Source organism: Pezoporus flaviventris, unplaced genomic scaffold (assembly GCF_033815535.1).
Source record: "Pezoporus flaviventris isolate CSIRO_AGI_PZ_B2104156 unplaced genomic scaffold, CSIRO_AGI_Pfla_v1 ptg000002l, whole genome shotgun sequence".
In the NCBI taxonomy this organism is placed as follows: domain Eukaryota; kingdom Metazoa; phylum Chordata; class Aves; order Psittaciformes; family Psittacidae; genus Pezoporus; species Pezoporus flaviventris.
Window position 1 is genome coordinate 49,174,054 of NW_026892550.1, and position 16,896 is coordinate 49,190,949.

Sequence of the window (16,896 nt, forward strand, 5' to 3'; positions counted from 1 at the left end):
ACTAAACTGTTCTTATCTCAACCCGTGGGAGTTGCATTCTTTTCGATTCTCCTCTCCGTCCCTCCGGGAGTAGGGGGAGGGAAAGAAGGGGGGGGGTGAGTGAACGAGCTACCCGACTGGGTTTAAACCACGACAACATCAAATGAAAAATAAGAGCAGAGCTAAGTATTCACACACCCAGAAAGAGGCAGTCTTCTCCTGCAGTGATCTGACACCCTAAATATAGAGTGAGGACAATGCGTGACACAAAGAAATAGCTATCATCACTATTTCACTTGTAGAGAATTGAGATACCAACAGATGACAACATCAACTCCACATCCTCATTTGCCTCAGCAGTCTGCCAGGCTCATCCATGACTGCACAAGCCAAAGTCAGAGTAAAAGGTTTCTAGATAGCAGAATTTGTAGCTGTTTGAGCTGTGTCTGATAGTAGCAATCCCGCTGCAAGGCTTACCCTCTCTCAAATTTATCAAATCGAAGACCATTCTGAACGCGTGCCTGTAAAACAGGGCCCTCTGGCATGTAAAAATAATGTAACATCCGTGCTCACATTTAAAAAAGCATAGCATAAAATACTGTTTGATTACAGAAGATAATCTGGCTGTGGCCAAGGATCTGGCCAACAGCACCAGGTGTGCTTCTTCTTCAAGTGAAATGCACAGATCTGTTTAACATCAATACATCAAGACTCCCAGAGATACTGATCCGTGCCTTTGGCTTTGCTATTTACTCATCCAGCCCTGTCACAGCTTGTTGAGGAAACTCGTGTGCCCATCTGTCCCAAAATGGGACAACCAGCCTGTGAGGGCAGTTCTGGGGCTTCCACAGCTTTGACAACATCCCTTGTAACTCAATCAAACAGAGCCTCTGTTGATCCTTGAGAAGCAATACGTGTCCTCATGGATACCCTCTGCTATCACAGCAATACACTTGCTTCTGAAGCCTAAACAGCTGGACATAATGGGGATTCCAGAAGGGGTTTAGTCTAACAGCTGGGTAATAGAAGGCCATGGCTTCCTTACATGGGCTCCATAGCTACGGAAACAACAAAACTGAAAATCTTCTAAAAATAAGGTGAAATTAATACATTGCTTAAGCCTGCATTTGAAGTGAAAACACACTTAGGGTTACAATCAGGGCAAACACTATGAGTGTTTATCACATCAGTGGGGATTAATCACAAATACGCAGCATACATCTCTAGTAATGACTGTTATGCATACTTTTAAATAATCAGCAGTGGTGGCAATTAAACAACAATTCATACATGAAATTTAGAGAAGCAAATGCTCAGTCCTTTTTAGTTAGAAACCACAGAAAGAACAGTTCAATGATAATCCAGCTATGTCGAGAAAGCAATCCAATTGCAAGAGATGTTTAAACTTTCCCCTTGGACTTTCAGAGAGTGCTAATTTGAAAAGAGTATTTTCCATATACTTTTCAAAAAAAGCATGGAGAGGGACCTTTTACAAGAGCACATAGTGACAGGACAAGGGGGAATGGCTTTAAACTGAAAGAGGGAAGACTTCAATTAGATAATTAGATATCAGGAAGAAATTCTTCCCTGTGAGGATGATGAGGCTCTGGCACAGGTTGCCCAGAGAAGCTGTGGCTGCCCCATCCCTGTCAGTGTTCAAAGCCAGGTTGGACAGGGCTTTGAGCAACTTGGTCTAGTGGAAGGTGTCCCTGACCATGGCAGGTGGTTGGAGCTGGATAAGCTTTAAGGTCCCTTCCCACCTAAAGCGTTCTGTGATTCAAATAAATAAAAACAATTAGAATTCCAGGGTTCAGCTTCACACTTCACTCCTCCCTGGCTACCCATTGTGGAAGGAACTGCAGTCTTTAAGTACGGATATGGCTTAGGAGTTACAAGCACATGTGACGCACACTGCAACTGTACCTTAGACAACAGCGACAATCCAAGATGACGGCAATTATAGAATAGGTGCTTTTACTACTGGGCTTCTTAGGGAAAGGTTAGAGTTCACATTTCTCAGTGTGCTTATTTTGACCTCCCTTCTGCAGAGGTTTCAGCTTAGCATGTCCACCTACCATGAGAAACCATCAGTGCTGTGAAGAGCTTGTTACAAAGGTTGAATAAAATCACGCTCCAGGAGCAATTCTTGGAGAAAAGTAGCAGCTCACAAATTTTCCTATTAACAACACCGAGTCCCTTTGCAATTTCAGACTCCTCTAGTTTGAACAAAGTGATCTCTGCTTTACACACACACTACTAATTTGGTTCTGGTTTGCTCATCCTTTGATCTCCTACAGTCTTTCAGCTTGCTCCTCTTGAGCTAAGCCTGTGTGGCTGTGCTCTTCCTCAATTCTTTTCCCTATTCTTCCTTTCAATATCTATGCTCATTCCACTCTTAAGTCTTTTGGATCTACCAATTAATCCATTTGTATATCTGTATAGGAATCACTAACTTCACAATGGCACTGATGACACCTACCCTAAATGCAATGCTAAGGTACAGATTTCAAAGAATCCAGAAGGAGAGAGCATGTCACAAACACCAAACCACTGTTTTACCAGTAAACTTGTGCTTCCATCAAAGTAGGAAAACTGTGTTGCCATGTCTTGGAATGATACTGTAAATTCAACTGTAGATGTCTTCACATTGTACTACTTGCAGATAAACGAGGTGGGAATCTCTTTTCCTTTAGGCATCTACAGCATGTGATTAAAAGGAAGATCATTATAATGTGCCCATTACATACTGAAAACTGAGAAGTGAAAGTGTTCTTTAAAACTGCAGAACTAATCTTTTAGCTTTCAGGTCCATTTTGTGATTTTTCATGTGTTTGATTCGTGGTTTTTTTAAACATTTGGATTTGACTTAACATCAGAAAGCTCCTCAATCTCTGTTAGGGTAGAAGGAACAAAAGCAGTAAAAGGTTTTTCCTAGCAATAATTCAAGCAATACTGCTATCCACTAATAAAGTAAATCTATTTCTGATCACAACACAATATTAGACAATGAAAATAACAGAGAATGAGCAGAAAAAACTTATTTACCCAGCAATCGCTCTCTCTGAACACATTACATAGAATCATAGAATAGTTAGGGTTGGAAAGGACCTTAAGATCATCTAGTTCCAACCCCCCTGCCATGGGCAGGGACACCTCACACTAAACCGTATCACCCAAGGCTCTGTCCAACCTGGCCTTGAACACTGCCAACACAACTTCCCTTGGCATTCCAGTGCCTCACCACCCTAACAGGAAAGAACTTCTTCCTTATAACCAATCTAAACTTCCCCTGTTTAAGTTTTAACCTGTTACCCCTTGTCCTGTCACTACAGTCCCTAATGAAGAGTCCCTCTCCAGCATCCCTACAGGCCCCCTTCAGATACTGGAAGGCTGCTATGAGGTTTCCACGCAGCCTTCTCTTCTCCAGGCTGAACAGCCCCAACTTTCTCAGCCTGTCTTCATACGGGAGGTGCTCCAGTCCCCTGATCATCCTCGTGGCGAAGATCATCAGACATCAAAGAAAGATGCAGTTACCCGAACCCATTTGCTAGCCAAAGTTCACTGAAAATGGGGAGCTCCTTTTTCATTTAAATCTGGGAAAAAAAAAATAATCAAAGAGAGTCAAATGAAGCAATGCCTCCAACTTCCCAACTCCCTTTATCCTAAGAGGGCAGAATGAACAGGGAGATCAAGTCAGAAAGAGACTTACAATGCTGGGACAAACACAGGTTTTGGATCTTCTCTCCAATGAAATCTTCTGTTACTGTTCACACATTGAACCAAGTAATGCCTCTGCTACTTACTCTCCACAACAGCAAGGGTAACTTCACAAACATACAAGCAATCATGGAACTGCAGGCTTACTTGCACTGTGTCTTTTACTGAAAAATACATTTTATTTTATCATAACATTCAAAAAAAAACCCCAACATAATACAAATGCTATCTCATTCAGTTACAAACTTTGGTACTCAGCGGTTTCAGACAGTCCTTCCCGCCTGGTCATGACGTCCTGAAGCGTTCCCGAGGTGCAACGCGCTGCTAGTGCAATTCTCAGAGCGACTCTGCTGTCCTTCCATCCCAGGCTCAAGGCATCCTGCAGCGGGATCACTTCGGGCTTCATTTACACACTTGCCACAGCGGCATCTACATTGAGAGCAGCTCAAAGAGTCCATTTGTCTCTTTTGTTTATTCCCCCCCCCCTCCAGGCAACAATCATCAGCACAATGTGTACACAGCATTTTTCCTTTTGCCTTATAGCTCACTGCTCTCTCATCAGACATACCATCCACATCCTCTTAACAATCATTACTTACTTCACACTTGCACTTTTAAATATCTTTACACTGATAACCCACCCCCTTAAAAAAGGGAGGAGGAAGAAAAGAGGACAAAAAAAAAAAAAAAGAAAAAAAAAGAAACAGAAAAAGGGGGAAAAACACAAGCATTTTAAAAGTATGTGTTCTCGGGTAGCCACGAGTCAATGGCAGTTTCTAAGCACAAGGAATGACACTTTGGCCATCAACGCTAGAGAGTAAAGGTAGCTTTGAATGCAGACAAAGGGGGGGAAAACAAACCCACACAACCCATAAATACATTTTAGATCATTCACCAAGTGATTCACCAAGGATTAAATTTAACTGAGTGAAACCAACCCTGCTGCAAAAGACCAGAACAATATTCATGCATCACTCCAGTTCCGCGCAAACTCTTAGTTGGCACCCTGACAGAGAACACACAGAAGTGGCTGGCCGGTGGCCACAGCCCCCAGACCATGATAGGAGGGCTAGGATGGAACTCGAGTGGTGCACAGGATTTTTCTCTGCTTTGCATATGGGGTGAATTTCAGCTGTAACATGCTATGACTGCACCTTGAAACATGTAATACTAGCAGCTTGTGAACCCTGATACAGAGGGTTTGACTCTAATCCAAGATATGTGGTTACACATCACCCCATCGGCTAAAGCAATTCACCGTGTATACATGGAGGAGCACCATATTACTGGATATTTTCCGGCAACCTTTTGTGGCATTATCTGCTGGGCCCAGCTAGACGCGAGCCCAGAGCTCTGGTTTTATACATGTAAAGTGAAGAACCTGGGACTCAGGTCTGCAAGGCACTCAGTGCTCTGGGCCAAGTTCAGCAAAGCATTGCATTGAATGGTGAAAAGAAAGACTGCACTTCCACTAAAGTTCCCAGGAATCTGCTTAGATATTTGAAGTTGGAACAGCTTTGCTGGACTGAGCCTGTGAAGTGAAGCTCCTTGCAAAACTGACCCATTGATGCAAACATGGAGTCTCTTTACTAACAGACAGTATTAAGCAGACGCTCTTTGACACTGGGACTGACACATTCCACTGAAGAAATCTCCCCTGAGAAAATAAATAGCTGTTGGCATTGCCTCATTTCATTGCTTTCGTCTCCACAGGCAGTTAAAAAAATCCCTGCAAAATTTACCCCCTTCAAATACACCCTGAAATCCCGGGCACGTGGGTTTTGTGCATTTTTTTTCCTTTCAAGTACACTGGGTGGAACTGTAAACCCTGAGTTTGTGTGTGCAAACCTATATCTTGTAAACTGCAATGTGAAACTTCACTCTGAGCACCAATATAGGAAAAGATAGGACAGAAACATTTTTAAACAGAGATGCTAGTGTTATAATGTACGTACCATACACATGTATGTCACAGGGGACAATCTACTCTGGTACCTGCACTGTCCTGCAGTCCAAAGTACTGTTCTGTTTAATACTGATGCTCTAGTAATGTCTATGGACTTATCAGTCAGGAAAATGGTGAAGCAGCATTCATTTTCTTTAAGAGACACTCAGCCCGAATCCCAGCAGGAAGTTACAGCTTGTAACTGTAGACTGTAACGCAAAGTGCATGGGGGTTAAGCTTACACAGTATATGTTCTAGCTGGGCACGCCAAGCTCTTTAGGAAGGGTTAGAACAATATTTTCCATTAGATTTCCACAACGATGAAGATAAATGAGAGGATACATGTTAAATCACTCACTATCTGTACAGCTGCAGTGCATTTCATCCTGAGGGCAATTTCAATTTGTGCCTGTAAACAAATAAACTGCATTTGAAATGCAATCTCACACGTATGGTTACAGACAGTTGTAGCTGAGTCTTCTGTGTGTTACTCAGGAAAATGAAAACATGGGCTTTCTTTAAGAATGGAAAACCTGGAAACTTCCTTAGCAGCAGGAAACCTTGAGAACAGGCACAGGAAAATCCTTCCTGTGGGCAAATGCTGAAGTACGGGCTTACAGGCTTTGCATTTAGTTTCTAAATTTTGACTAGGCTACCTCAAGAAAACTTTATGCTAAATAATTTAGGCTTGATCTCACATTTATTGGCTTCCCAAAGTGCTTCCCTGAACTGAAATTTGGGAAGGGAACACTCTACTATACTTCAGTTTTACTGTCATGATAACAACTGTCTTTTGCTCGTTGCTGGCAACAAAAGAATCAGTTTAAGCACAGTTCAACATATGGACATAAATATCACTCCATTTTAGTCATCTTACTTTCTATTTTCTTGTTCAAAAGAGAAATATTTTCTTAGCAAATACAGATAGTGTGGATGTAGTCCTCAGACAAATCTGCTAAAGAAACAACTACTTGGGGCTGTAACATTAACTCCCACAGGGGAGTCACTAAGGTTATGTTTTCTGCAATGTTGCAATTCAAGGAAGAATAGACTGCTGTCTTAAAGAAAAATAAATGCTGTCCTCTCCTTTAGAACCAGGATCTAAAAATATGACATTCTTTTTCTGGCTTCCCAGTATTTAAACACTGTCATAATTAAGGCAACTTGTGATGTTCAGCACAGTAGAGGAGCAAACAGAAAACGAAAGCAATCAAATGTGTTTTCTGACATTTACACAATCTGGTTTGAACCATGCCAAAATATGAACACTAAAGGATAACCTTAACACTACAGATCTCTCCAATTGCAATTCCAGGTGCAGAAGTTCAGAGTATAAACTAGACATCTGCTCATGAATCATTATGAAACCTACAGGGAAGACCCTCATTTTCTGCAATGGCAGAGAGCTGAGAGCTTTTTTGGTTTAAGAGTTGTGGGGCTGCACTGGAGGATCACAGCACGTTCCAGGGACCTGAACAAAGCTGAGCATCTATCCACACAGAAACACTGCTGCATTTATACCCTGTGTTTTACAAACAGCTGTAGTGGTACTACTACTGCTAGGCACCAGCACAGAGGCAATGCCTGAAGCCTGCATATTGGCTTCCATATAAAAACAGCTTTGCAGAAAAAAATGCAGTAATTTAGTGTTGCTCACATAATGAAATATATGCATGCTCCCAAATTGGGGGGTACTTAGGAGAAAACAAGAAACTTACACACTTGTTTTGTATGATGAAGCAGGAAAAAAAAAAGAGAAAACTGTAGAAGCAGTTTTTAGGATGAATGTTTAGAGTTACCAAGTGTATTTTGGATTAAAGGAGTGTGATTCTTCTTCCTTACCCCTGTAAACAAACAACAAAAACAGACAGAAAAGCATCATTAATAAAAAGAAGATTGTTAAGAGAGCAGCCACAATCATTTGAGCAATCTTTACTACTCTAGAGAAGTGAATAGTGTCTCCTTCATTATCACACTACTTCTTGCTACTAATTTCCTAAGCTACTGCCAAGAATCAGACAATAGCACCCGACTTTTTAAACTGAGTCAGTGGTCATGTAGCCTTAGTTTTTGAGCAGAACTAATCCCTGCAGCTCAAGGTGTGAAATGTATGGTACCTTATGACCCTGTAGTTCCCCATGGCTGGTTCTGGGCAACCCCACGCACACAGGTGGAAAGAGGGCAAGTGATCCATCCAGGGTTTAAGCGATCCATACACTTGGAGACCTGAGCACTTTACCTCCTAACACAGAATCCACCATGGTGTACATAAGTGAAAGTGAAACAACCCATAAACATGTACCCTAAGATTTGTGGAGTTAAGACTTAAATACTGGCTTGGACAAGTATCCAAAGAGTCATTTGCCACTCCACTAACTTCTATTATTTAAGTGTTATTAACTACTATTATTAGCTTCTCTTATTAACTACTATTAACTTCCATTATTTAAACATTATTTAAATGTTTCCTAAGTAGCTGTAGGTTTTAACACAAGCTCATACTTACTCCCCTTTGTAGCTTTACTACATCAAATGCTGAAGCCCTTTAAATTCTTGGAATATGCCAGTATTTCCCATTAAAATTGAACAGATGCTTTACTAAACTCTCAGCAAAGGCCTCAGCATAAGTAAATCCTACATACTGCATATTCCACTGTAAGTTGACTTTTTGACTTAGTAGTGTGGACTACACATTCTGCTGAATAGGGCACAACTAAAACAGAGTTTAAAAATATTGATGCATGAGCCTTTAAAAAAATCATTTGTATATGCCATCCATGCTGAATTAGTTTTTAAAGGTAGGCATAGATTGTCAGATGGCAGGTAGGAAGGAACACAACTAATAAGTATATTTGCATACTTTGGTGAAAGAACTGCTCACATTTGACTTAGCCTGTCATGTACATAAATACCCCATGTATTCCTGTAACTGTAAGCCAGCTTCAGTTCGGGCACATGTTTAAACAGAACAAGATAAAATACCCTTCTAATATTGGCAGTACAAATTACTACAGTTACTTCCCATTTTGCTACATGTTATTTTTTCATTTATTTAACTATCACAAAGCAGAAACTCCCCAAAGTGTAACGTGAGAATAGATACAAAAGTTAAAACACATTTTTAGTCATTCCAGCTGGGAATGAGCTCCCTCCAGGCAGATCTCTCACTACAGATTGGCGCTGCCTAGGTTTGTATGCAAGCAGGTTCGCAAGATACTAGAACTGAAAATCAGCATCACGTTTTTTTCCCATATGAAGGGAACTATGTTGCTAAAAGCTTACCAACTACTGTTGGCAAGCGGAGAAAAGCGACCTCATGGTATCTCTCAGAAACATGCACATATTCTCTAATATTTGTTGTATATAAAAAAAATTAAGAATTGTTTAGAAATATCTTAGATTCTGCCAGAGTCCAAATAGATAGGATCTATTCTATCCCATTGATTACACAGAAAAGAGCATGAGACACAGAAATAAGTGTTGCAAGAGCAGCAGATGTGCAGAGGACTCAGAGCCAACAGCACCATGGTCATCCTATTGCCACCAAAGCTTCAAGTCAGCTCTAACACACTGCTCTCCAAGAGGTGACAGTGACCAAGATGAAGCAGTCCTTGACATGGTGACACTGTCATTGACATGGTGATACTGTTTGTCAATGAAGATGTAAAAAAAAAATAATTAAAGAAAGGATGAAGACATTATGTGCAGGAAGGAATACAGGCATGGAGAGGAAAAGCATTCATTCAGCTTATTTTGGCTACTAAAATAGAAGCAACCTGGAAGAACAGCATTTTATTCAAACCCCATGTTCATGTGATGAAACCTGGCTGTCTTAAAAACCATTTTAGGATCTGCACAGCATTGCTGCAACCAATCTGATCTGATGTGAAAGCAACTGGATTGAAAAAATGATCAACAGTTCACCCTCTAATTCATATGAAATTACACTCCTGCTCTTGTTAGGGGAAGAACACTACCCCAAGCAAACAAATGTGTTTAATTAGGAAGAGAAAGACAAAAGAGATAAAGGAAAATAAGGGAGTGGGGTGCAGATTAAGAGAGGAGAAAAACATCATCCACAGGAACATGAGCTATGTAGATGAATGAAAATGCTAGGTAGGTACACGGACAGAACAGCATATCGTGACAAAGGCTATTGATGTGATTCCCCTCTGGCATATATCATATACCTTTTCCACTGAGAGCTATAACCAAAGTCTGATAACAAGCTAAAAGCGTATTGTACCATGCAATTAAAATGATTTGGTTTACTGCCTTTCAGATCAGACTGAGAAAAAAGCCCACAACCACACCAAATCCATCACGCACCAGCAGGACACCTACCTCAACACGTCTGAGGTTGCTGGGAAGGGGATACCCCTGTTTGTATTACACAACATGCCTCTTAGCATCACTAATGGTAAAAGATGAAAGCCTTCTAACTGCTGAATGACCTTCTGTAATGAGTGTACAAGAATTTGCATCACCAGTCTCTTGGGGCAGATTTCACACCTGTGTTGCAATGGCAGAGCTCCAGTACAACCCAAGAATGCAGAGGATTGATGCAGCCACTGACAACCCCAATGAGAAAGAGCAGTTCTTAGAGAGCATCACCCACCTCAGTGGTATGCCAGGCGCTGCGAGCAAGACATCATGGGATAATCCCCTGGGAAAGGAGGGACAAATCATACCCTGAAATATGATGTTTCACTTTTAATTAGTGAGATGAGAAGAACTAAAGCTTTTCATTTAAATATCTGCTGTAAAATAGAAACACTTGCACTATACATGACATCTTTTCAAAGGTAGCAAGTCCCTAAACTGAAATCTAGTTAACTTCCCTGTGCTCAGTCTGAATTCAGCTTACAGACCAGACGGAAAAAATCAAATACCTCTTGCTATTTTATTTAGCTACTCTACCAAGATTTTACTGACAAGATCAACTTGAGTAGCACAGCAGAGCTCAGCTTCAATTGGCACCTTGCCTGTCCTGAGTGACCCCATAAGGGCCAACGAAAGCAACCAAGACAGAAAAATGTCACTTTCAAAATAAAGTATCTACAAGCAGAGGTGTATAAATCATTTCAGCAAGGTTTCATTCAACAAATAATTTACTATAGCAGATGATGCAAACTGAAAGAACTACAGAAGCAAACAAACTCTAACAAACACGGGAAGAAAGAATTTACCCTTAAGCATGCAACTGAGAAAAACCGAGTGCAAACTGGTGACTAACCCAAACCTTTGAATGTCACTGCTGTTGTGTCTTGATATACACGAAGAAGAAACTCCATGAGTCTTCAGTAAGTTACAAAAGACTTTGGGAGCTCTGCCCGGTACTGCACTCAATAAGGATGAGCTGTGTGTTTTAAAGCAAGAGGCTACAAGAAATCTGGAGAGGGAATTTTTAAGGGGCATTTAGTGATAGGACAAGGGGGAATGGCTTTAAACTGAAAAAGGAGAGATTCAGGTTAGATATTAAGAAGAAGTTCTCTACTGTGAGGGTGGTGAGGCACTAGAACAGGCTGCCTAGAGAGGCTGCTCTAGTGGAATGTGTGTCTGCCCGTGGCAGGGGGTTGGAGCTGGATGAGCTTTAAGGTCCCTTCCAACCCAAATCAGTCTGTGATTCTATCATTCTATCACTCAGGCTAAAGGAGCAGGGACACCTGAAGGTGCTTGCTTAATATTTCATGTATTTGAAAAAGAATTATCGTATCATTGTCCCTTAGTTATTTTGTGCAAGACATCACACACTTGGTTTCAATGTGTGCCATAGGCCTAGTCCCATGCCCTATCCCTTGCTCCAAACCAGGCAGTCAATGCCCCACACGCACATCCCCCAGTCTGGAGGCTGGCCCTGGGTTACAGGCTTGGGTTTACAGCCCTGGTAACCAGACACTGGCAGTGCTGTGTCAGGCCAAGCTTGGAGAAGCTGTATGAAATCCTGATTTGCAGTGCAGGCAGCTGTAGGTGCCCCTGTCCCTATAAGCAGCCCCATAGCACTGGGAGAGCACCCAACGTATCCTGCTCCCTCATCCCACTAACAAGAAGGATGCAAAATAAGGGCTCGGCTCCATCAGACCCATCTCTCACTCTTCCCAAGGATGGGGAGAAAGAGAGGCTCAGGACACAGATGGGTATTTGCCTCTCCATGGGGAGTGAGAAAGGGGGTGCTCTGCCAAGGTGGAGGGGTTGTTTCATGGCTTGAAAGTGGTTTTAGAGGAGGTGTCCAACCGCATTCCCCTGCCCAGGAGCAAGGGGATGCAACTAAGTCAGGGCCCCCCGGCCATGGGGCTGCACAAACACAGGCTTCTACTGAAACTGCCTCCAGTATCCTGCTCCAAGGGATACCCAACTGCACTGACAGGCATGTGGAACCTTTGTGTTTCTATCCTGTGGCTGTATTTTAGTCCTGGTGAGGGCCCCCCTGTGGACCTCAGACACGTTACCCCAGGATGAGAAGCTGCGGCACAGCTCCCATTTGGCAGTTAACCTGGTCAACCCTTAACCATCACTGGCGTGGCTAATGGCCTGCCCCCACTCACCCACGCTCTTCACCGGTGCTCCACCACAAAGCGCATGGTGGTGCCGTCGAAGGAGGGCGGCGCGACGATCCGTGGGCCGGTGGCTGGTGCTGTGATGCTGATGACCGGCTTCGCCTCGGCTGCCCCGCGCCGTGGCGGCGGCGGGCCCTTGCCGGTAGCCACGTAGTAGGGGCTCTCGGTGAAAGCGGCCTCTGCCGCTGCCGGGCTGCCGGACTCGGCCGGGGCGCTGGCATCGCTGCCCGAGTGGGAGAGCGGGCGCTGCAGGGTACCGGCAGGCAGCACGGCGGCAGCAGGCAGGAGACCGGGGTACAGCATGTACGTGGCGCCGTAGGCCCCGGCGTTGAGGGCCAGAGGCGAGAGGGGCAGAGGGACGGGGGCAACGGCCGGCTGCTGGGGCACAGGCACCTCCACATACTGCCCTGTCTCGGGGTCGAAGAGGCGCCGCTTGAGGAGCTGCTGCACCGGCGTGTCCACCAGGTAGTACTGCCCGGTGCTCACGTCCAGCAGCATCTTGCGCTGCGTCTGCGGGAAGGGTTCCGCCGCCGTGGCCGCGGTGGGCATGGACGGCGAGAAGCAGAGCAACGGCGGCGGCGCGCCACCGGGTAGGGCGGCGAAGGGCAGCGGCGGGCGGTAGAGGGCGGCGGCCGGACCCTCTGCGGGAGGCGGCGGGGCGGCGGCGGAGCGCTCCTCGGCGGACGGGGGTCCGGGCAGGGTTACGGGGCTGCCCTGGCGCTTGGCGGTGCCGAAGGGCTGCAGGCTGCATAGCGCGGCTGCCGTCGCTGCCGCTGACACCGGGCTGGGGCGGATGCCGCCGTTCGCCCCAGACACCGGCACGGCGGGAGGGGGGGACCCGGGCTCGGCGGCTGCCTTCAGCGGCAGGGACAGGTAGTTCCCGCAGTCCGGCCCGCGCTCCGCATCGCCGCCGCCCGCAGGAAGCCGGGGGGAGCGCGGTGCCGCCTGGCCCCGCAGGCCGCCCTCCGAGGGGGCCTTGCTCGGAGCGGGGGCTCCTGCTCCTCCGGCTCCGCGGAGGGTGAGGAGGGCACGGGGGACACCGGAGGGTTCAGCGCGGGGGGCCGACGGGCCGCGCTGCCGCTGCCGGGCCAGGCTCTCGAAGGCGGCCGCCTTGGCCGAGACCTTGTCGGCGTTGATGTTGAAGGGGCGGCGGGGCAGCCGCTCGCTGACGGGCCCCTGACCCGGCGGCTCCTCCGGCTTATCCGCCGGCGGCGGTGGGGGAGGAGCAGCGGCGGCGGCGGCGGCTGGAGGGGTGGGCCGGGACGCGGCGTCCCGTTCCTGGCTGGCGATGAGGGAGAGGACGTGGCTGTCGGTAATAGGCAGAGGGTCGCTCTTGCGCTTCCACTCGCGTTTGTTGAAGCTGTAGAGCTCCTCCATGCTCCGCACCGCCGCCGTCAGCTTCTCCAGCGCGTTTTGTACCGGCGCCGCCTTGCTCTCCTCCCGCGGGTCCTCCTCCGGCCCCCGACCCCTCTCGACGGGCGGCTGGGGTGGCTGGTGCCGCCAAGGCGCGGCGGATTTGGAGACGATCTTCAGCACGGCCGGCTGGCGGGGGTCGCTCTTGTTGGGGGCGATGGTGGCCACCGGCAGCCTCCCCGAGGTGCGGTGCACGAGGACGGTGCCCTCCGGGGGGCAGGCCGGCGCCCTTCCCGCCGCCTTGGGCCCCGCCTCGGTGGGCTTGGTGCTGGCGTGGCCGACCGCCTGGCAGGTGATGACCACGGGGGAGAGGGCCCTGGGGACTCCGGCGATGACCAGCTGCTGCTGGGGCTTCTGCTCCTGGCCGCCCTGGTCTGAGGCTACGCTGCCCTTGTCGCTGCTATCGCCCGAGTCGTAGTTGTAGGAGCTTTTGATGAGCTTCCGCACGTCCCGCACCTGGTGGAGGGGGCCCTGGGGTCTATTCTTGCCGTCCCGCACATCGCGCACCGTGAACTGAGGCACCTTGTCTGAGCCGTCGCCGGGCTTGGGCAGCCTGAGCTGCTGGCTCCGGCCCTCCTCTGGCGGCCGGCCCGCTATCCGCGGCGTTAGCAGCTGGGCGATGCTGAAGCCGGCGTCCCGGGGCTGCTGCAGGCTGCCCAGGCTGATCTTGATCTCGGGAGCTCTGGGCTTGGCGGACGGGGGGGAGGAGGCGGGGGCAGGGGAGCACTTGGTCGCCTGCTTGCCGGGCTGCTTTTCCCGTGGGGTGTGCTGCATGGCGGGGACGAACAGGCGGGACATCTTGGTGGACTTGCCGGCGGAGATCTCGCCCAGATCGGCCCGCCAGTCGTGCCTGGAGAGCTTCAGCTTGCCGATGGGCGCCCTCTCCTCTTTCTTTTCCGCCTCTCGCTCCTTCCAGGACCTGAAGGCGCTGTTCTGGCTGCGAAGGAAGGTGGCCTTGATGGCCTCGGAGGCGCTGCGCTTCACCTCGCACAGCTCCTCCGTCAGCGCCCGGTCCAGGCTGCGGTTCCCCTCCCGGGGAGTCGACGCCTTGGAGGCCGGTGACCGGCCACCGCAGCCCTCGCCCGTTTCCTCCGCCGTCGCGGCGGTGCAGTCCGAGCCGCCTTCCGAGTGCCGGGAGCTCTGCCGCTGCACACCGCCCTCCCGTTGCCCCTCCCGCCCGCCACCGGCGGGCTCCGGCTCCCGTCCGGCGCCCGGTCCGGTGTAGGAGGTGTCGGTGATCTCGCCCCGCTCCATCTTGAACTCGTGCTCCAGCTGCATCTTCTTAGAGATGACGTTTTTGAGGAGGCTGGAAGCGAACTTGGACTTCTTGATGGGTCCCCCCACGCTGCACTCCGCCGCCGGTGGTTCCCCGCCGCCCGCCTCTGGGGTCGGCCCGGCCTCGGAGCCATGGCCGAGGTCCAGCAGGGTCACCACCCGGGAGCCTGCCCGCAGCCGCCTCGGTGACTCAACGTGGGCGATCTCCCCATCGAGCTTGCTGACCACGAACTCGAGGGCTTTGGTCTGTGAACGGCCGGAGCGCAGGAGGCTGGGCTCGGCTCTCTGCCCCAGGCTGCCACACTTAAGGTCCAGGTAGGTGGACCAGCGGTTGATGCCCAGGGCATTGTCGGCAAGAGAGGCAGAGGAGGCGCGGGAGCTGGGGCGCAGGGTGTCGAAGTAGGGATAAGCCAGGCTGCGGAAAGCCCTGGCCGTCAGGTTTCGCACTTCTTTGTCGGCATCGTCCAGCTCGCTGACGGCGCTGGAGGCGCCGCTGGAGTGCTCCCCGGCCCGGGCGGCCCCGCACCGCGGCAGCAGCCGCGCAGGTACCGCAATGAATTTTTTCGCGGGGTCCCGGGCCGCGTCCGGTTTTAAACTCGCATCGCGATCAGGAGCCGTGGGGACACGGAGGCTCATGTCGCCTTCATGCTTGGCAGCGTAAACAGTGTTTTGCTTTCCGCGCACGTTGCTAGACTCATTTATAGCCCGGGAAGCGGCTTTGATTGATAGGAGAAGCTGGGTGGCCGGGCTCCCGCCGGAGCGGCCGGACTGCTTGGACCGGCTTTCCCCCGAGCTGGCGCGCTTATCCCCGCCGGGGGTGTCGTGTTCGGAGGTAAGGCTGACGATCTCGGTGCTGCTGGTGTTGTCGATGCTGTCCGTCTGGTTGTTGGGCTCGCTGGTGCTCGTGCTGAGGTAGCTATTCTCCTCCTCCTCCGTCGCCGTGTCCCCCGGGGTCTCGTCGCTCCCGAAAGAGGCGTAGTCTACGAAGGAGTAGATCACGTTATTGTCCTCGAAGTCCCAGCGGGCGGCCAGCCCTGCGTCGAAGTCCATGTCGTGGTCCACCTCGCTCAGCTGGATCTCCTGCGTGCTGATATAGTGCGCCTCGTCGCGGTTGCCGCCGCTGTAGCCAGGGGGGATGCTAGGGGGGGCACCGGGGCGGACCGCCTTGCGCCCCGCGTCCTCCTCCTCGCTTTCGTAGCCGAAGGAGGACGAGGAAGTTTTGCCCTCTGTCGAAACCGGTTCGTCCATAGCGCGAAAGTCGCCCGCCTTGGGCACCGGAGAAGGGCAGGAGGACGAGGAGGATTCCGGGCAGACTCCCGCCTCCGGCGGCCCGCAGCTCCCTGCCTCCCCTCCTGAGGCTGGGTCAGCGCCACAGCCCTCCGCCGTCGCGCCCGGGGAAGGCGGGTGGTCGCGCCCGCGGTCCGAGGATGCTGTCCCCGCGGCACCGGCCTGCGACCCGCCGCTCTCCGAGTCGCCAACATCCCCTGTCCCGGTCCCCGGTGCGCCGCCGGCCGTGGCCAGCGCGGGGATCTTGCCGTTCTTCCCCGGCCCCCGCGGCGAGCCGCGGATCTCTACATACGCCGCCGCCTCCTCCTTCTCCTCCTCGGTGGCCGCGCTCGGGCTCGGGCCCGGTCCCGCCGCCGCGCCCTCGGGGCCCGCTCGGGGGCCAGCGGGCGACCGGCCGGGCGCGTCCATGCCGGAGCCGTCGGGGCGCGGCAGTGGCCCGAGGGGCGGGCAGGCACGTGCTGGGGGGGCGGCGGGCCGCCCGCCCCCTGCCCTGCCCACCCCCCGCTCCCGACCTCTGCTGGGCCCGGCTGGGCATCACCGCCGGGGGGCGGAGGGGCCGGGCCGGGCTCGGGCCCCCCCTCGCACCCGCGGGACAGCGCAGGCCCGCTTGGCCACCGGGAGGAGGAGGCCGGTCGCCCTACGGGATCGCGGGACCGGCCCGGTCCGCTCCGGGTTTTTCCGAGATGAACGCCGCTTGGCCCGTCCCGGTCGCGGAGTGTCCAT

At 50.4% G+C, this 16,896-nt stretch overlaps 2 protein-coding genes across 4 annotated transcripts in view; both read right to left on the reverse strand.

The window, feature by feature from the left end:
- The window catches only part of TRMT10A (tRNA methyltransferase 10A), a 296,095-nt gene that overhangs the window by 45,405 nt on the left and 233,794 nt on the right, over window positions 1-16,896 (reverse strand). For 2 of the 3 annotated variants that reach the window (XM_061477740.1, XM_061477714.1), the window contains exon 1: window positions 14,780-14,786. The exons of the other annotated variant lie outside the window; for it this stretch is intronic. The gene's annotated coding sequence lies outside the window, so the exon portion shown is untranslated. Of the gene's footprint in view, window positions 1-14,779; window positions 14,787-16,896 lie in introns of those variants that run through there. 3 annotated transcript variants of the gene reach the window in all.
- Window positions 3,833-16,581, reverse strand: CUNH4orf54 (chromosome unknown C4orf54 homolog). The gene is made up of 2 exons (XM_061463933.1): window positions 12,187-16,581; window positions 3,833-7,485 (listed from the first exon to the last, which is right to left on the reverse strand). Exon 1 carries the CDS (start codon window positions 16,579-16,581, stop codon window positions 12,196-12,198), a length of 4,386 nt encoding a protein of 1,461 aa, XP_061319917.1. The 3' UTR covers window positions 3,833-7,485; window positions 12,187-12,195.